The sequence below is a fragment of the Mytilus edulis genome, chromosome 10 (assembly GCF_963676685.1).
Source record: "Mytilus edulis chromosome 10, xbMytEdul2.2, whole genome shotgun sequence".
In the NCBI taxonomy this organism is placed as follows: domain Eukaryota; kingdom Metazoa; phylum Mollusca; class Bivalvia; order Mytilida; family Mytilidae; genus Mytilus; species Mytilus edulis.
The window spans coordinates 26,405,771-26,427,304 of record NC_092353.1 but is presented as its reverse complement, the minus strand read 5'-3'; the positions used below and the strand labels follow the sequence as shown (position 1 = coordinate 26,427,304).

The window sequence follows — 21,534 nt, the reverse complement described above, 5'->3', positions numbered from 1 at the left end:
CCCTACACAAACATTTTACTGTTCATTTAAATGCATTATTGTCATTTTGTTTATTTTCTTTGGTTACATCTTCTGACATCAGACTCGGACTTCTCTTGAACTGAATTTTAATGTGCGTATTGTTATGGGTTTACTTTTCTACATTGGCTAGAGGTATAGGGGGAGGGTTGAGATCTCACAAACATGTTTAACCCCGCCGCATTTTTGCGCCTGTCCCAAGTCAGGAGCCTCTGGCCTTTGTTAGTCTTGTATTATTTTAATTTTAGTTTCTTGTGTACAATTTGGAAATTAGTATGGCGTTCATTATCACTGAACTAGTATATATTTGTTTAGGGGCCAGTTGAAGGACGCCTCCGGGTGCGGTAATTTCCCGCTACATTGAAGACCTGTTGGTGACCTTCTGTTTTTGTTTTTTTCTATGGTCGGGTTGTTGTCTCTTTGGCACATTCCCCATTTCCATTCTCAATTTTATTCTTAGGCAATGAAACGCATAAAAGATCACAAAAAAAAAATGGAACCTGTGTGGAATAAAGATCTAGTTAATAAGTTGTCTAATACCCACTGTATAAGCTCAGTAGTCAGTCTGTTCTTTTACAAAGAATGCAACATGTGCTGATCTACTAGTATATCACAGATTTGTTTTTTCATTTACTGATCAAATACAGATTATTTATCTATTGGGCACTTAAGAGAGTTCTACTACGTGTACCTACAAAGGCAAGATAGCTGAAATTGGACAAATATATTGAAAACAGCGCTAAACACAACCAATCAGTCACATAGAAAACAAGCATAATTGAAACGAAAGTTGATATTTTTCTTCCTCTCTAGATTGGCATACAACATAAAAGTCTTACAGACCAATAGAAACTCCCTACAACAGGTGGAAACTACATTAGATGGTTACATAGGCTGGATGAAGGGCCTAGAGAATAGCTTCACAAGATTGGTCTCAGAAACCAATAAACCTGAAGTCAGGGAGAATGACGACCTTTGTAAAGAGTATCTGATACAGTTTAAGGTATGTGGTGAACATTGCTGTGTGTAGTATGTAGTGTATTAAGAAAAAATGTCAGGGTTTTATTATTGCTAAAAATGCAACAGGTTTATATAATTGCAATAATTTATACTCTCAGTTTGAAATTTTTTATATGAATTAAACAGGATCTCTCAATATCTCAAAAATTAAAATCTCATTTTGGTCTAAAACAAAGAAATAGCAATAATAATTGCACGCAATAATTTCTGAATTTACAGTATATGGTCTATCCTGAAGTATATTATGACCATCTGATATTTTAACCATTTGAAATGTGTAAAACTGTGTGTCATTTCAGGGTTGTCTAACAGAAATACCAATTCACCTTTTAATCAACACAATAGACTATGTTCAAATAACAAGCCATTCAAGATGAATGGTCATTAAGAAGGGTAATTTATGAAACCTATGTATTGTAAACTTTATGATCATTGTATTCTAGGCCTAACTGCTTTTGCATCATCAATTTCTTTAGAAGTTTTATGACCTTTTCCACAGGCAAAATAAGAAAATGCATATTAAATTTTTATATTGAAGTCATGTTTTACTGTTGGTCTACTTATCATAGAATTAGTGCAAAGACCACCATTTGATATCTTTTCTTCTTGAAAGTCATACATATTTATATAAATTTTATACATTTTTATCATATTAACAACATTCTAAAGGAAATTTGTTGTTAATAGTTATTGTTTAATTTATGCCCAACTGTTTCTAGGCTTTGAGTGATTTTAGAGTTGTGACATACTGCATAGCCACTTGTCTATTGTTGAAGACTGTACGTTTACCTCTAGATGTCCTTTAAATTTACTTTGATGTTTTGATGCATTTCCATTTATAATACCACATATCTGGGTTTTTTTCTCAATATATTAAGGTTCTAAAACTCAAAGACTTCAATGAAATGAAAACTCTTTGTGTTTAAACAAAGTTAAATGAAGCATTATAAAGTACCCGAAATAAAACTAAGGAAGTGTGTTTCTTTTCCTGTCTTTTTTTATTTCAAAGATAATTTGAAAGTACAACATATAAGAATCTAAATGACTAAGAATTTAACGAGACATCAAAAAGGATGTGTTTTATATCAGTGTAAAAAGTGTTTTAGGACATTCACGTAGCTTTAATCTTGTCATGTAAAAACAGCTGCTCCCTAATCAGGAAGTCACTTGTAACGTTTTTATACCGCTATTTCAATTTACTAATTACAGAAATTAGTAATTATTCTCTTCAAATTTTAATGTGTCGGTTTTCTATCAATATTGCATGAGATTTATTTTTTGTTAATCAAGCAGAAATGGTGGAATTAATCACGATTTATGGCTTTAGAAGATCCTTTGAAAGATTTCTGTAAAACTAACAAATTGAAAATTGTTACGTGTAAATTTTGCACATTTTTTTTCCATCTTATTTAAGAACGAGTAAGTTTCTTTGAAGAACATTTTATTTCTTTTACTCCATGATAAAAAGCAAAGATTGAAAGCAAATCTTATTCTATCTTATATTATTACCCTCGTCCCATCCCCTTTTTCCATATGTGGTAATAATTTCATAAAACACGACAATTATTACAGCATTGCATACCTATTAACCACAAAATCAATATTGATTGCTAGATAGTCAATTTTCTATACAACAAATGCATATGACATTTTCTTCTATTCAACAAAATCCCAGTAACTGATGTAACAACATTTGAGAATTATGGCTATTTTATGTTTTTGAAAACGGTGATGTCATTCAATAGGTTGACAAATTTGATTAGTTGCTTAATGTCATTCTATTCCTCGTGGTAGAAATACTTGGTGGAACCTAATCCTGTGAGAGAGAAAAATTAAGTTGTATCACTCTAAACATTTTACCTTTGAAAAGAAGTATACTTTACTTATAAAAAACTGGGCGTTAGACAGTTTAAATTGTAAAGATGATTGGCAAATGGTTATAAAAGATTGTGTTCAATTTCCAGGGAAAGGGAACCTTTTACTGCATATAACTGTTGCTGTCATATATATCATCATAATTGAAGTCTTTTTAAGTGTGAGGAGACTGCAAGATTAACTTTGAACGAATAGTGAACATTAGAAAATTTTAAAAACAAACTTTAAATCTATTTACTAGTAAAACCTTCATCTAAGTGGGTATATGATTTCTACAATGGACTGTGATATTTTATTGATAATCAATGACTTGATCAAAGCCATAGTGATTTATGCTGATGCAGCATGTTAAATTTGCAGAAACAAAAAATATTCCAAGAAAAGGTCTACTAGAGCAAATACATTTGACCTTGATTGTTTGGCATTGCATTAAGCTTTTACCTGAAGCATCAAGTATTTCTTTTACAATAAATTGTTTGATTAACAAGCTAGAAATAATTCATTTAACGTAACTAATGGGTTCAATTAGTCACTAAAAATCACTCAGCTTTATACAATATTTTTATAAGTATGGATTTTAATATCTTGAATCAAATAATAACTTAAAACAATACAATTGTCATGTTTTTCTGAATTTTCTGATTTGATTCTGTAATTTAGAAATACTTGACAGTCTTCGGAAGAAACCGCAGGGATGTGATAGCAAAGCAGATGTCACATAATAACTTTTATGACGAGACGGAAATCATCGTTATATTTCTACACGGTTTGAAAGTAATCTTGGACTGATTATTATGCATTATACGGAGTGGTTTGGACACAAAAGTAATTGCTCGTTTTGTTTTGTAGGCCGATATCCTGTTGCTCTCAATTATGTGATATAATAATAGATTTATTCATAATATCTATCTGTCTTTTTCCAAGAAATTTGAAACCATAAGAGAGTTGCTAATGTCTGAATAGAACTTGAGGACTTTGTAAATGCTACTTGTACAAAATACTGTTAAATCATTTGATGGTCAGGGCGATAATTTGCATCAAGGTGATAATTAATATGTTATATAGTCTTGGAATCATAGTTACCATGAAAAATGGCTGGATATGTAATTAAGGCTTGATATAGACATATTCATAGATGAGAAATGTATATAAGGTTGAGAAGAGGACAGCATTTTCTTAGTTATAATGTGTTCTTTAAAATTCAGTTTGAAATTTATCAATGTGAGGATAAGAAATTGTGAATTATTAATTTCGTAAAACCAATGGATATAAATTGGCTTAAAGCTGAATCCCAATTATAGTGTAAATTTTAAAGTTTGAAATTGACAAATGATAATGATTGTGCCTAGATCAGTGAATCGTATTTACTCAATGCCTATATTACATAAACAGGAAAAAAATCTTATATTTGCAATTCCATTTGGAAATCGGGTCCTAATGATGAAATTTTAATACTAAGAACCTAGTTGCATGTCAGGAAATGAACGATTGTGATGAATTCTGCCCTACATAGACGGTCGAGATTGGAGTATGGATTTAAACATACTAGAAGAGATTTACTGGGAAGAAGTTCAATTGTTTGAGGTATTTGTTCTGTTATAGATCTTTTTCTATTTACGAAGGTGTTTTTTTTTTTTAACTCTTTCATGATTTACTAACTGATTTAGTACTTATGACTAATTTTTGGAAATTTATTTTTTGAAGTATTTGTCTTAAATTATTGATAAATTTTGTTTATGTTGCACTGGTAGACATTTGTATAAATAATATAAGGGTGGTTGGGTGTCTGCTTCTGAGAGAAAATATCTGCTCAAAAGATCAAAAGATTTAAAGAGTCAATGCCTCATTCTGATTGGCTACAGTTGCAGAACGCTTGCCCTCACGTTTTAGACAATATTCTTGTCAGACATGAAAACAATAGTCTGATCGTCTGTTTTACTATATAGAATTTCTTAATACAAGTCAATTTGACTAACATGTTTACAGAATGTATTTTAGCTTAAATCATCAACATATTGTCTGAAAATTTATTGTGAAAAAATATGGTAATGAGTTCTGTTTCAATAATACATATGGTAATTATAGAAAAAGCTTAAATTCATCAATCTAAACACTTTTTTAATTAAATTATTTTACAAGCATCTTGTAAAATAAAATATAGGTTTCTGTGGGCAAAACACAAAATCCACATACATAGATTTCCCATGAATAATAATTTATCCACAGTAATCTTCAAGTATGCTAGTGACCAAAAGTGTTTGAAGTGGAAAATATAAAAGATTGATAATAGCAAAAAATCAAAAGGACCTACAATGTAAATAGAAAAGTTCAAACTGTCAAGAGTCATCCTTGCCTAACTTCAGCACAAATTAAACTTTTCCATAACATAGAGCCAGATAAATATGTATTCATTCAAAATTTTCAAGTACTTTTTTGTTATTGGTTGTTTATGTTCTTGGTTGACCTTTATATGCCAATTGTTTATTTGTGTATTTGGGTTGCTGGTTCATTTGATATATATATCTTACATCTCAACTTATTCATATTTCTTGTTGACACTAAACCATGCAGACGTTTAAATCTGGTGGTATGTAGACATATTTGTCACAATATTTATATGAAATATCTGGTCTGTGTGTATGTCTGTGTTGCCTCTGCATAATCAGCGACACTCAGCTGGAATTGCCTAGAATAAATGAAAATTAAAGCTATATAAGTCAGTATTACGAAATGAATTGAATTCCCTGGGATATTAGTCTAATGTAACCTTATTTCTTTAGAATGGATAACTGTGTAAATTTGTCTTCTTTGACTATTTCTAAAGACACAGTAATAGGTTTATCTGTTAATGGCAGCTTTACATCATAATAAATACATATTGGAAAAGATATTGAATTTAATCTCTAAAAATGAGATTTGTTATGAGGCTTCAAAGTTTTATATCAATATTTGCATTTATGAAATGTGTTAAAGTGAAATTTATACATGCAATTTGTAAAAGCAATCAAGTGTTTTCTCACAAGTTGGGGATTTTATGGTCTGCAAGCATGCATGATTGTCATTAGAGATCTAGTTGTAGGTGATTTGCCCACATTTTTTCTTGCAAGTTCCTTCATTGTAATATTAGGTGATATCCTTGTGATTGAATTGGTTTCTGTCTAAAATTCTTAAGCATTGGTTGTTGTCTAATAATGATAAGCATTGGTTTCTAAATTTAAACAAGAGACAGATATAGTATATCTTTACACTTAATAGTTGCCTATCCTTAATACATAAAGTATACAGTAGGGCATATATGACAATTTTTGATTAGGGTAAAAAAAAATACTTTGAACTAAAAAAAACAACTAATTGCAGCAATCTTAAGGGCGCACTACGTTTGCACGCATTTGGGGATTAAAATATTTTACGTTTGCGCGCAGCTTTTGATTACATTTGCGCGCATTCATTTTACAGGTAATCTCCGGTAAAAATAATAATTCATATATATTAAATTATAAATGACTATACTTTATTGGTATTTTCATAATAGATATGACTATCAATTATTAATTTTGAAAATAGTTTGTTAATTCAAATTATATATTGTTCATATTGAATTCTCAAATCAATTTAAAACCCTGTTATATCTTAAGTTCAAGTTATGATAAATGGGCTATGTCACAGATTTTCTTAAACTTTTGCCTACACCTTTGACTTGTTGAATTGTATCTGAAAATCGAAAAAAATATGCGGCTTTCTCTCCTTTTTTCCCTGCCTAAGAAGAGACTTAGACTAACGGAAGGGGTACTGATAATTGTAATTTTTTTTACCTGGTGTGTAGATTTGGTTTTAATATTTACTTGAATTCAGATCTTAACACTAATCAGGACTAATAAAGGAATAAATGATTATTTGTTCAGGATGCTGGATATTTTTCCAGAAATTCAGGATGACCCCTCCTACCCCTTAAAATCATGTATATTTTTTTGAATATTTGCTTATACACAATTTGGGAGAATACCAATGTTCCTTAAAAATGTACAGAAATTACTCTGTTTAGGATTTATAAGATCTACAATTATAGATGAAACACTTAAATTTGTTTATAAAATAATTTGTCATTCTGTATAATAATGAAATATCTGCCACTGGATGCTAAAGTAGCCTCAATCAAAGAACTTTTATTCTTCATATTTTATGGTAATCTTAGTAATTGATTTTAACCAAAGTTCAATAAAATTAATATTTTCTCACTAAATCTGATTGAAAAAATATTAAGTTGGTAATGATAACTGATTGTCATTTTGAACTATAAATACTGTCCATGTATTTAATTAGATAAATGAAGTTTAGATTTGTTTGTAATTGAAATATTGATTTACTCCAAGAAAAAATTTGCACGGAGAAATGAGTAAATTAGGATTAAAATGACTAGAAAATTTCTTGGTGAACACTACATATAGTCATTACTCGATTGTCGCTGGTGAGAGTGGTATAAAACTGTCGGAATAAACTCGTTTATTAAATATCTTCAAATGAACAAGAATGTTTCCATAGAAATCAATGGATATGATCATTACCTATAGCTTTATTTAGAAAAAAGAATACGTCTTAATCCAGAAATAATACAAAGACGAATATCATAGTTACTCCGGTCTCTTCATGTTGTAATTACGACAGATAATAATTAATTTCTCTACATGATGGACATACCACTTCTATAACAGGAAAACGATGTTTCTACTAGCCTGCAGAGAAAGTTTTCTAAAAATGATCTGAAAAATATTGCTGTCGTCTTTTTTATTGGATTTATTGAAAGTCGATTTAGGTTAAATACAAAAAGGAAATTTGTGTCATTAATTTTTTCATCCGACAGATATAAAAAAATCTGTGAGAGTATGCCTATATTGGAATCTGTGACTTGGAACATAGACTTTGTGTGACATATAAGGATTACTTTGTTGGCATTATTTATGATATGTTCTTGTTCATTGATGGAAAATGGATGAAAGATATCCTTGCGGGAGCCAGTATTTTATGTCTCCAAAAAATTCAAGAAGACCAATGTCGCCAAAGAGTTCACCTAGGTCTTTGTCACCGAGGATTAATAAACCAAAGCGCCGTGTCTATTTTCAGGTTTGTTATTGATTAAGTAAAGATAATGTAAAACTGTTGTCAGAAAATTGCACCTTTATATTGAAAACTCTGTATTTCCTGTCACATGGCTAAAGCAATGGTGAAATTATATCAAAATATATAACAAATGGAATTGTAACCTTTGATGGAAGCAAAATCTGGTCAGATTTTAAAGCAGATCTTTTAATGATTGCTTTGGTATAAATGAGTTATAAATATTTATGAAGATGTTTGTTTAAGAGATTTTTATAGGAAGGTTGAGAGTAGCTGAGGTGACAGGACAAGTTAATGATAAAAAAATTATATAAAATTTTTCTTTATAGATGCAGAGTGCAGGACCCCAAAAAATAAAAATAAGAGATGGATTTTCATGTCAAACTTATTAGAAACTTCTAAAAAAAAAATAACATTTTCGACCCAAAACAAAACTTCGTACTAGAGTGGTAGCATATCTGAAAATGTGCATGAATGATGATATAATTCTATAGTAGTTTTAATTGTTTGCCATTCAGTTAAACATAGTCAATGCAGATATGTTTGAGGATAAGCAAAGCTGTCACATATTTTTCTTGATGTCCATTTTCTGTAAATCTTCTGGAATAGGTTTCAAGATTGTCAACATACAGTTGGGTGCAGACCAAGCATTACATGTAAACGGGCCTAAAAAGTTAACGCGGTGTTTACTCACGTGCACTTCATGTAAACGCCGCGTTAACTCTGCGTTAACTCCGAAATTTTAGTAGACATAAATAGTAAACGGGCGTTTACTTTCTAGTTTACCTCCGTGTTAACGCAAAAACCGCGCGTCTTCTAATTTTGTAAAGAGTAAACGGGCGTTTACTTTCGCGTTTACGCGAAAAAGGTGTGTCTTCTATTTTTGTAAAAAAAAGTAAACGCGCGTTAACGCAGATTGTCCTCGTATCCTGGATACACTGACCTAATATATCACATCAAAATATCCATTTGTCCATTTTCGATCAACATATTGACGATTGTATTTAATGAAATGAAACCTCTTTAATTAATTTATTGAATATGTTTGAAGGAACGGAATGAATACAATAAAACAAAAAAAAAACTTGAATGAGCGTCGTGCATTCATTTGTTCCTATTGAAAGATATTTTCTAGTTTTAAAATTAGACTTATATTTCAGTTTGATGGTACATTATTTCAAAATCAAAGCTGCTTGGAGTTTTACTTATTATAAACTACACAGGCCTACCTGTTACTGTATCTGTATATAAATTGATACAATAATCAAATTTTAGATTTAAAGATAATAGAACCAAAGTTTTGTACAATATGTCATTTATTTTATTTCTTGAATCATAACCTAGTTGAATCTGCTGTAAAGAATGTTGACAAATTGCTTTAACAACATAATTTTATATGTTTTACATGTACACATAGTTTTGCAATATTTAATTTTGGCATATTTTTTTTCAAATATGCCGGTTGGTGAGTCGATATTTGTACATGTAAATTTTGAACAGAAAAGATAGAAAATCCGTTGTTGAAAGTTTTTGGAACTGATTTTTTTTTTTTGCAATTAATAAATGTTTATACTTCTAATAAAAAGTGTTTTATAATGTTAAGGTTTAAAACACATATACGTAAAATATTAAGTCATGTTAACAACATAAATAAATGTACAAATGCACACAACGATTTTGTTATAATATACACAATTAGTTAACGCGAAAAGTAAACGCACGTTTACTTTCAAGTGCACGAAAAATACAGTGGAGAAATCTGTAGTAAACGCCCGTTTACTACTGACTAAACCGACACAGGGTAAACGCGCGTTTACTCGAGTAGACATTAGATATTTCCATTTTGACCGCGTTAACGTAAATGAAGTAAACGGGCGTTTACTAGTAAACGCGAAATATAAAGTTAACTAACGAAATATGTGCACGCCGCGTTAACTTGCGTTTACTTAATGTAATGCTTGGTCTGCACCCAACTGTACATTTATGTTTCTGTCATGCTGACTAAGTATAATTATTTCTTTGAAGGAAAGATCTTTAATTTTTCAAACACTTGAGCAAAAAATCCCTTACAAGCTCAGAAGAACCTCTTTATGTCAACTCACAGATTTTTTTTCCAGAAATAAAAAAGTAACATCTTTTAATCCCTCAAGCAAATTACAGATAAGAGATGTAAATTTGTCATCATTAAGGTTGGACAAACTACCATCAGTGTATTGTGAGGAATCCTTAATCTTAGCAAATCATTATATGTTGTTATGCCTTAAAAGACAATTTGTACTATCAAATACATCAAAATAGACAAGTCTTACTGAAGAAAAAAATTTAACAATGATTTGTTTTGGTGGATATTGTGTTGTGATTTGGTTTTCCTTTTCTGAAATTTTTTTTAATCCTTTTTAAGTCTTTAGTTTGTCATTTACAAATGTATTTCCATAAAAGAAGGAATGGAAATAATTACCCAACATTACAAATTCCTTTCAAAATTATTTTATTCAGTTATTGGTGTAATTTATTACAATTCAATTAAATCGATAGATGATTTGATATAAAAGATGCAAAAAATATATATATTTATCATGGCAAAATTTAGTGAAATAATAAGATCGTAGTGACCTCATATGTGTTTTGCCTAGAGTAGGAGTCACCTCATTATAACAATAAATGAAGCAATTTCAGTGATCTTTGATGCAGGCAAATTATCAAAAATGTTTGAAAGGCAAAAAAAATGTATCCATTAAGGACCAAATCATTCAACCTATCATTTGAAATTGCAATTCTCAATTTCAAGGCCTAGATTACTTCCGTTAATCTCAAATGGTTTCCTGTACCGAAAAATTTAATAAATGGCATGTTCATTACGATAATTCATTCAATATAATTCTCAGTAGATTTGTAATTGATTAGAAATTGATTCACAAGAACGTTTATTTCAACAGACTATCAAAACGGGATATTGAAAACTTATTAATATATTAATAAAAAGCAAACATGGATTAGATAGGATAGATTGATTTATAAAGATTATAAATATTATGTTAAATGATTTAGTATGTAAATAGTTGTTAAATTTAGACAAACTTCAGTTTAGAAAGGTATTGCAGTAGAATGTAGTTGACAGTTACAGTGTAAAGTGTATTGGTCTGGTTACAGTGTAAAGGTCATTGGTCTGGCTAGAGTGTAAAGTACATTGATCTGGTTAAAGTATAAAGTACATTGGTCTGGTTACAGAGTAAAGTTCATTGATCTGGTTAGAGTGTAAAGTACATTGGTATGGTTACAGTGTAAAGTTCATTGGTCTGGTTATAGTGTAAAGTACATTGATCTGGTTACAGTGTAAAATGTATTGATCTGGTTACAGTGTAAAGTATTGGTCTGGTTTAAGTGGTCAGTGCATTTGTCTGGTTAGAGTGTAAAGTACATTGGTCTGGTTAAAGTGTAAAGTACATTAGTCTAGTTACAGTTTAAAGTACATTGGTCAGATTACAATGTAAAGATTATTGGTCTGGTTACAGTGTAAAGTTCATTGGTCTGGTTACAGTGTCAAGTACGTTTGGTCTGATTTGAGTGTAAAGTACATTGGTCTGGTTACAGTGTAAAGTACATTGGTCTGGTTAAAGTGTAAATGATTGGTCTGGTTACAGTGTAAAGTGCATTGATCTGGTTACAGTGAACAATGCATTAGTCTGGTTACAGTGCAAAGTACATTGGTCTGTTTACAGTGTAAAGTATTGGTCTGTTTAGAATACAAAATGCATTGGTCTGGTAAGAGTGTAAAGTGTATTGGTCTGGTTACAGTGTAAACAAGTATTGGTCTGGTTAGAATGCAAAGTGCATTGGTCTTGTTAGAGTGTAAAGTACATTGGTCTGGTTACTGTGTAAAGTACATTAATCTGGTTAAAATGTATTGGTCTGGTTAGAGTGTAAAGTGTAGTGATCTGATTACAGTGTAAAGTGTATTAATCTTTTAACAGTGTAAAGTACATTGGTCTGGTTAGAGTGTAAAGTGCATTGGCCTTGTTAGAGTCTAAATTTAATTGATCTGATTACAGCATAGGATTCTATATATTAATTTAACAATCTGACTCAAAAAAGAAAGAATAATTAGAATAGCAAGAAAATTATTTTCCATTGAAACAAAAATGATTATTAAATGAAAAAGCTTTATACTTCAGTAAAGAATTTATTTCCGATCCATCAAATGTAATAATTAATAGAAAGAGATTTAATCATATCACAGAAGGACAGGACCAGTGGGATATCATTAGAAGATTGGTCTTCAATTATCAATCCCTCGCCATCATTTATACAATGTCAGACAACCAAATTGTGTCTCGGACAAGACAACAATTATCGTTTACACCAGTTTGACCATCTTTAGCACTGTGCCCTACAGAAAACAGTTTAGTTTATCAATATTTCCAATTATTGTCAATTTCCTTCAGATTATTGAGTTAGTAATAAAGAAGGAAATACTAGGAACGTGTCTGGAACAAACTGACTGTACATTTTGAAGTGATGGATTGTGTTACTTTATTTGTGGAAAAAACAAACATTTATCCATTGGAGAATATTACCAAGTCAAAAAATAAGACAAAGTATTACTTATGGTTTCTCTGAGTTGTAATACATATATAAACACTGTGTGGGTAATTTTAGATTAACTAAAAACCAAAAACTACTTTTCTAGACATGGGATAATAACTACAGTATGAAGAATAGAGGTCTGTCTCTTGATAAAGACATTTATGTTGACCTCTAAGCTACTCTTTGGATTTGTTTGTTTTTGCTGTTAGGTTGCTGTCTTGTTGACATAAAAGTTATGCATATTGCAAATTTCAATTTGTTCACTATAAATATACATGGGATAATTAGTATGAAGAATAGACATCTGTCCTTCAATAAAGACATTCATGTTGACCTCTAAACTTCTCTTGGGATTTGTTTGCTTTTGCTGTCTTGTTGACATATATATATTGCTAATCTCAAATTGTTCATAAAAATAATGCATCGGTTAATTACTTTTAAGAATGGCAACTATCTTTGTTAAAGACATATATATATTTTGACCTTTAAACATCTCTTGGGGTTTGTTTTTTGCTGCTGGGTTATTGTTTTGTGGACATATGTTTATTGCTAATCTCAATTTATTCACTATTATCATACCTAAAAAGTCTGCATTAAGCCAAAGGCAATTTTGGTACTCTGAAACACTGCAATGTTAAACATATTAATGAGATTTTTCCCGTAATAACATTTTATTGTTTAAACCCATTACAGAATTGCTTGCTACATTATTTCTAATGATATTACACTTACCTCCCTCTGCAAATACAACATCTAAATCTTCAAGCTAGTCATTATTGACTGGTCTTTTTGTTTAAACAGTTTATTGAGTTTTTGTTACATTATTGTGATAGCTGGTCTTTAGTTATACCTTATATTGGAAGGTGAACAAGATAATTGACTGAAATTGACAGCTACAGATTGATTTTAGAAGATTCAGTAGAAAAATGGTACTAATAATGACAGATCGTTTATGTTTTTCTCAAAGAAAAAGCAATATAAATACAATTTGACATTCTAAGAGAAAGAAAAAGACGTCAGTTAATATCAAAGTGGAGGATTTTGCTGAAATTAAAGTAAGGAATACTGGTCTTTTGTTTAAAGACTTTTAGCTTTCAAGGTGAAGAGCAGCAGAGTGAGAAAGGTACACACCAGTGGAATTGGAATTTGATGCGACTGTCCAATACAAGTGAGAGGTTGAGCGCTATAAAACCAAGAAAATGTCTGTACCAAGTCAGGAATATGACAGTTGTTATCCATTCTTTTGATGTGTTTTATTTTTTGATATTGCTATTTGATTAGGGACTTTCCGTTTTGAATTTCCTCTGAGTTCAGCATTTTTGTTATTTTACTTTTTGTTTAGTAAATATGTTTTAATTTTCTTTTAGATATGATTCACACTACTAAGTGTATCTTTTAATCCTAAGATATTTACAGCTCTTTACATACAGTGATTGTAAAAGTTTTTTCAAGAATATTCCACAAGACTGCATATTATTGGTTAAGTCGATGTCCATGCATATAACAAAGTGATTTCTTTGAGAAATAAATATTCTGTTTATTGTATTTATTTCCCTTGCAAACCATAATATTCTTTCGTTTACTAATGGTGGCGACAAGACTTCTAGCCTAGAATTGCCTATGTTGAGTCTAATAAATCAAAAAACTTTCTTAATTCTAGTTAATGAGGTTAAGCACTGTGTGGGGGTTATAAAGAAAAGGATTTGAGCTTTGGCCAAGCTAATTTGTTGAAGAGAAAAACAATTAGGTTGCCAAGACAAATTTCTTCTCCATTTGTAAACTGTCAAACATTTGAACTTAGCAGCTTAAATGTAAAGAGTTTTGTTGTTTTATACCATGTATTGGCACTTTGTTTGTAATCTTCTTTCTGTAGGATATAGAGAGAAAAAACCATAATTTTAATTGTACTGATTTTATGCAGGTGAAACACTTTATTTATTCTCTTGTAAGACCCTGCCTTTGTAGATGCCCTTCTACTTTTTGACAGATTAAACTTATAATTGGCATGTTTTCATTACAGAGTCTACAGAAACTAATTCTAGGGTAAATGTTTAGTTCTATTCTTAATAAGAAGTCCACAATTAAAGAATACAATTCATGGAAGGCTACAAATATGATTTGTTTCTCAATTGTTGGCTGTTGCAATTGAAGTGTAGATGAAAGGAAAAACCTCTATCTTTAACCCTAGAATCTATGTATACATTTTGTCAATTTCAAGACCTTCATTTTGAATGAAAAGTATAACTGAATTGGATTGATGATGGTGTTTAATAACTCTAAATATGAAATACTGCCTTTAACTTTCACTTCTTTTCCAAGTTTCGCTTTATCCTTATATAAAAAAACTATGCAGTATGCAAAATAACGTGACCAAAGTTAGAATGGTCATATTTTTCCAGGTTGTTGATTCATATATTTGTATGTTTATATTGTTCACATAAGTATTGGTTCTTAAAATTAAAAATAGTACTAATTTATATATGTAAGAAGAACAGACATTCCGGTTGTGCTTATCATTGTATAAGTTAATAAATATTGCTTCTTTTTGTAACAGTATAAAAGAATTTTAGAAAAGAATAATATGATATTAAAGAAAACACCTGCTGTTAATATTTTTTTAGACATGTCAGTATTGGTATTTGAAATGTTAGAAATACCAATAGTTTTAGATGCATCTGTAATCTGATTGTCTTCAGAAATATTTCTGTTGAGCAAACATTCCAAGTTCTCCAAAACAAACAATTACAAATTGAGATTTAATTCCCCTAAACAAACTGATTGAGATCTGACAAAGATATTATCAATAGATTTTGTCATTAAGTATTATGTAATGCATGAAAGTCGAGAATTATTGACTTTTTACAGACTCACAGATTTTTATTGAGGAAAAGCCATTAAAGGATTGACCATTCTTATCACCAATGGTCAAGTGGTCAAGGGCCATTCTGGAATTATTCTATTTTATGTAACACATTTTATCCCTTTTATTAAAAGAAATTCCTACTTGATACTTTATTAATAGGTAGAAATGTGAATGGTTAGTTAGGCTGAGAGGTTACAGCTTCTAATGGGTTTTCTAATGATAGGCTGTTACACAACCAACTTAGGAAATTATTATAATACCTGTAATTAGATTTACCTAGGTACATATATAGATAAACTGCCAACCTGTGGGTTCTAATTAGGAGTGATTTAATGTTTAGATGGGAGATTCTGCCCGATTTCTGTTTATTTTGAAGTGGGAAAATCAGCATGTGTGAAAACATTTAATTTATTGTAAATTATCTTCATCCCCTGTTATGTTTCAGGAGATAACTGAAATTATTACATGGGTTGCATTGGAGATATCTTGATTTACCTGATACTTTTACATGTGAAATAAATTGATAATTTCATTACTCTGACATATTAGAACAATGAGTGTTGTGAAGACATTGTCCATGACTTTACATTAAGCAAGCACCTATTGGATATTATACAGCTTTCAGTTATGAGTGAGGGCCGTGTCTTATAGTAAGATTCCCACCATCACAAAATGTGAATCTCTTCAAACAAGATAAAAAAAACCAGTGGCAGATTTATGGGGGGGAGATGCCATGGGGCCCAGCCCCCCCCCCTTTTTTGTGGGTAAAATTTGGTTGATTATATTGGGAATCACTGAAGCATTACTGGAGAGGGCCCCCTCTTAGGCAGTCAGTGGGCCTCCTCTTATAAAAGTTTCTGGATCTGCCACTGCTAACTGCCAGTCAAGAAAACCAAGTGCCTGAGAATCCTATTATCAACGATTTTAGTTTTCTGGCATAATTTTGTAAAATGAGAGCACATCTTTAGAATTTTAATGATGGTAGTGGTGAGGGGGGACATATACATGTATATATTTACTTTACATCTTGTTGAAGTAGATAAGCATAATGAATCCTAATTGCAAGTTCAAACAAAGGTCATCACAATAAACAATGATTAATATGATCAAAGAGCAGATTCCATTATGACAAACATATACCAGAAACAAAAGTCTAGGACATGTTTATGCCTTGGACATATGTTGAAAATAAAATAAGTATGACAATAGTTAATTGTCCAGAATTAGTAGCATTTCTTTGAGGTTCATTATAAGCATGTAGAAAAGAGTATTTTTTCAGAGAAATTAGGTATTTGTGTAGTGTTGTACAGTCCAGTAGTTTTGGTTTGGTGGCTTTTGTTTTCCTTTTTGAGTTTAATGCTGATTTAATAATTGCAATCTGTAAATTATTTTGAATTGTCTAAATGCATGTTATAATTTTTTTGTTGATGAGCTTGTTTTTTTCTTTGATGAGTCATTTGAGTGATACATGGATGATGTATCTGAGATTTTAAAGGATATTGATGGTTTTATAAATTTATATTTCACAACAGTTTTGTTTAATTGAATAATTATAATTACTCAATGTATTTTTTTCTTGTTTTCAATGATAGATATTGGTTTAACTAGATAATAAGGTGACTACAGTAATTAACTCTTCAGTGCTTTTAAGCATATCATGTCTTGTCATTGATTTTTTGATAAAAAAAATGTTTTGGCTTTACATTTAAAAGAAGATTTTAAAAAATACATCACTGTTTAAATAAAAAACCTTCATTTCATTCCTTTTTCGTTTGTACTTTTCTGAAAATAACATGTGATTGTTTATGATATCTGTGCATGCTTTGTTTCTCTTATTTATAGCACTTAACTATTGTTTCAAGTAGAAATTTTTAATTGAGTTGCTTTGTGATTTTATGTGTAATTTATCTTGGCATTGTCCAAAATGTGTATTGGCATGTAAATTGTTTTGAATCTATTCTAAATAATAGGAGGAATTACAAATCTTGTTTGATAAAAAGCCAAACAAATTAAAATTTACTTAGATATCAAAGCATTTGGATGTACACCTGATCACCCCTATATCAATGACATGGTACGACCCACATTTTACTACAGAGTAGTAATGTACATTTTCTCAATGAAATGATCTAGTTTTTTTTACAACTGTCAAAACATAGGTTAATTAGATTCACCTTGTAGGTATTCTGTGTATTTACCTTCAGGTTTATTTTCTAATGAGGCATGCCGAAGTAAACAGGAAAAAAAAGTATTCATAGTTTTACTTGGATTAACCTTTAATTAAGTTTGAATGTGAAAAATACTTATTTTTGTATATAATTGAAATGTTTTCAAGGGGATTTATCTTTTGCCAAGAAGAGATTTTAGATTCATTTTGCTTTAATTTTTCATTGATAAATTGTACACCAATCTTTAATTCTGGCCGGTACCAAGAAGATTTCGGTAGAGTATTCTCCTCAGATGTTGGATGTGTGTTCAAACCTCCGAAACCTTCTTAATCGATTTGAAAAGGTAAGAAAATGCTCCATTTTAAAATTTGAATTATATACATGTATGCATATTTTTTTTACTCAGAATTTTTTACCCGTGACATTGTTAAACATTATATAAAATTTCTTCATTCATATCTCCTCAATTCTGTTTCATTGAAAAAAACCGGATAAGACAGATTTATTATTGCCACAAAATGTTTGTAAATATTAAAAAAAAATAGCAAGGACCACTGGTTATTTTTCTATGTTCTTTATTTCAAAATTGTATGTGTAGCTTTTCCAAGTTTGTTCATGCCAGTTCAGATAAAGTATTTTTGTTTAGACTTTACATGTTACATGTCTTTCATATATCTTTGCTTATCTGTCCTTTATATCATCTGTCTTGCATGAAAGCATAGGAGATAACTCTAATATGGGATTTTGATATGTAAAAATTCTATAAAAGTTATTATAGTTTTGAAGTGCAAAAGAGCTAAACACAGCATAATTGCATCTAACCTTCAATTCATTAAGCTATACTTTTACAACTCCAGGGTTAAATTTCTCTATAGTCTATTGGAAGATTCAACTATTGGCTCTCACACATCTGTGTTTTATGCCCCTATTTATAGGCATTATGTTTTCTGGTCACTGCCTCTGTTCATCTGTTCATTCGTCCAACGGTCTGTCCAGCTTCAGGTTAAATTTTTTGGTCAAGGTAGTTTTGTATGACGTTGAAATCCTATCAACTTGAAACTTAGTACACATGTTCCTCATGATATGATCTTTCTGATTTTAATGCCAAAATAGTGTTTTGACCCTAATTTCACAGCCCACTGAACTTGGAAAATGATAGTGGGATTGCGGCATCCGGTACTATGGACCTATTCTTGTTTTTTCTTTTATTTGTAGACCTATGTAAAAAGTAAAATCACAAAAATACTGAACTCAGAGAAAAATCAATTCGGAAAGTCCATAATCACATGGCAAAATCAAATAATAAAACGCATCAAAAATGAATGGACAAGAACTGTCATATTCCTGAATTGGTTCAGAAAGACTTTGCATTTATATGTATTTTATTTTTATTTTAACCTTGTGTCAATTCCTCCCAAAACACCTAGGTTAGCAAGTCCATATCTCATAGGATAATTTACTGTTCTATTAAGATATGAATGTGTAAAGATTATATTAGCCCAGAGAAGTAAGATGACCATAAACTCAGTTAATTATCAGACATAATCCATCCATTAATAATCTTATAATAGAAAATTACCCTGTTTATCCGTAATTCATTCATTATTTTTACATAGTGATTGTGCCTCTATGTGGTCCACTAATTATAAATGTGAATAGAAAATATGAAGTTTTAAATTGTAAAATAGTTTCCGATCCTGATGGAATTACTGTATCTGGGTCTCCATCTTTTGTTAATGTTTTCAAACAGGAATGGCATTGGATGCATCATTTTTAAAAGGCGAAAAAGGGACACTCACTAGCAGAACCCAGTTTATAAGAAATATATTGAGAATATCTCCCCTCCCCCTGTCAATACACTATTTATCTATACTCTGTCCAGATACAAAATTTATGCATAAAAAATACATCAGGATTGCAAATTCAAAGGGGATTGAAGGTTTTTCCATATTCCATCTCTTATATAAACAAAAAAGGGGGGGAGACAAAAAATCAGATCCAGCTCAGTGTAACACTTGAACTAAGTTTAGTTATGTGTTGCCTTTGCTATTCTTATTCTTTGTTCATTTGATTTTTGAACAAATGATTGAAATTTGTACTCTTTCTCAGACACAGAAATTATAGCCTGTTTCTTATCTGGCACATATATAATTCCATTTTTTTAAAGTACATCACATAAGCCTTCATTATAATGTCTGTACTTTGCTTATATGCATAATCACTGTCATTAAAAACAAATTGTTTGAAGCATGCCAGGTACTTCCATGATAATTAGAGCTACAGAAGCATTAGTTTTAGTATTTTGCTATAGTTTCTTGAGTAAATGACATTTTTATTTCTGTCATATTGTTGTGAGTAAAATATTCCTTTTGATGTTAAGTCACAAGGCTAATGTGACATTTCTTTCTCCCATTTATTTGCTAATCAATTGCAAACTTGGGACAAATATAAACAGAAATTACTTTCACACCTGGACAACACAAGTAACAGGTATTTTGATTTATATGGCTTACAAATTACCATGAATTGCATAAATGGCTTATTTTGCTAAGAGATTATTGGTTGAGCAGTTATTTTTGGGAGATATAATTAAAATCTCTTGTAATAAAGCAGACACTTTGAATATCTTGTGAAACTGGATTGTTATCTTTACATAGTGTTCAGAATAACATTTTTAGTAGCTCTATCCAGTGACAACTTGTGGTTTTTGGTATTTATGTAGAGTTTTCTTCCACCATCAAAAACAGTTTTGTGGTTTGTGATTAGACCCTAACCTGGAGATCCTATGTAGTTAGTGGTATCCAGTTTGGTTTGTGGTTAGACCTTTCAGGGTGCTGATCTGTGCTTTGAAGTTTGTAGTATTTAGTAAGCCACATAGCCATTGATCAATGTAATATGCAGAAAAGATGTTGGTTGTTGATATTTATATATATGAAATAAAAGCAGTTGATAATTTAAAATCACAATTTTGCACTGTGTACCTTGAAATAATACATAAACTTAGATATTTGAAAAAGTGGGTGGTTTGATATGTAACAAAAAGTACATGAGACCTTTCAGATCAATTAATCTTAACAATAAATGTTTGCATATAAAAGTAAAGAATATTAAATACTCTCAGGCAAAAGGTTTGATCTTTGGTTCATTCAAAAATGAAAATGTTTACATCCTGACCTAAAAGTGCAAAGGTCATCAATGTTCAGATGACCTTCAGAATATTAATTGACCTTTCTGCCAACATGACCTCTATGTTGAGGACCCAGAAATGAACATATATGATTAAACCATTATTGATTTTATCCATAAATCCAAATGAATATTGTTTCTGTGGAAATAAATCTTTTCTTAAGGCAGTATTATTGTACATTTCTATGACTTCTTGGTAAAAGTGTAAAACTGAGGTGAATAAACCATGAATGTTTAGAATAAAACTGGTATTTATAACTTTTCATTCACTATTATCATATCATGGTCCAAAGTTTAAAATAAAGGTGATAAAGGGGCTGTAGGGTTACCTTTACTTGTTAATTTCTGTGTCATTTGGTCTATTGTGGAGAGTTGTCTCATTGGCAGGCATACCACATCTTTTTTTTTATATTTATAGTTTTAGCATATTCTCTTCTATGGAAATTAAGGAGAAGTTGAAAATTATAGACGAGGAAAAAATATGCGCCTTTTTTGAAAACATATAACAATACTTTTAAAAAAAATAGTTTCATCATGAGAAATAGAAAGAAAGCAAAGTTTAAACTAGTTTGCCTGGAAAACTAAAATGATCAGAAATTATTATTAATAAGAAAATGTAACCTTAAGACAATGTTATATTTCATGAGTAAGAAGGCAAATGTTTAAAATGTTTTCTTGGCATCAGATAATCCCCCTGCCATATGTTTT

General features: G+C 30.4%; 1 protein-coding gene across 3 annotated transcripts in view; it reads left to right on the top strand.

Annotated features, from left to right (window-relative positions):
* LOC139492092 (dystrophin-like) overlaps positions 1-21,534 on the top strand; it is a 223,371-nt gene that overhangs the window by 159,104 nt on the left and 42,733 nt on the right. For all 3 annotated transcript variants that reach the window (XM_071280234.1, XM_071280235.1, XM_071280236.1), the window contains one exon: positions 832-1,021. In XM_071280234.1, the coding sequence (XP_071136335.1) occupies positions 832-1,021 (190 nt within the window). The remainder of the gene's footprint in view (positions 1-831; positions 1,022-21,534) is intronic.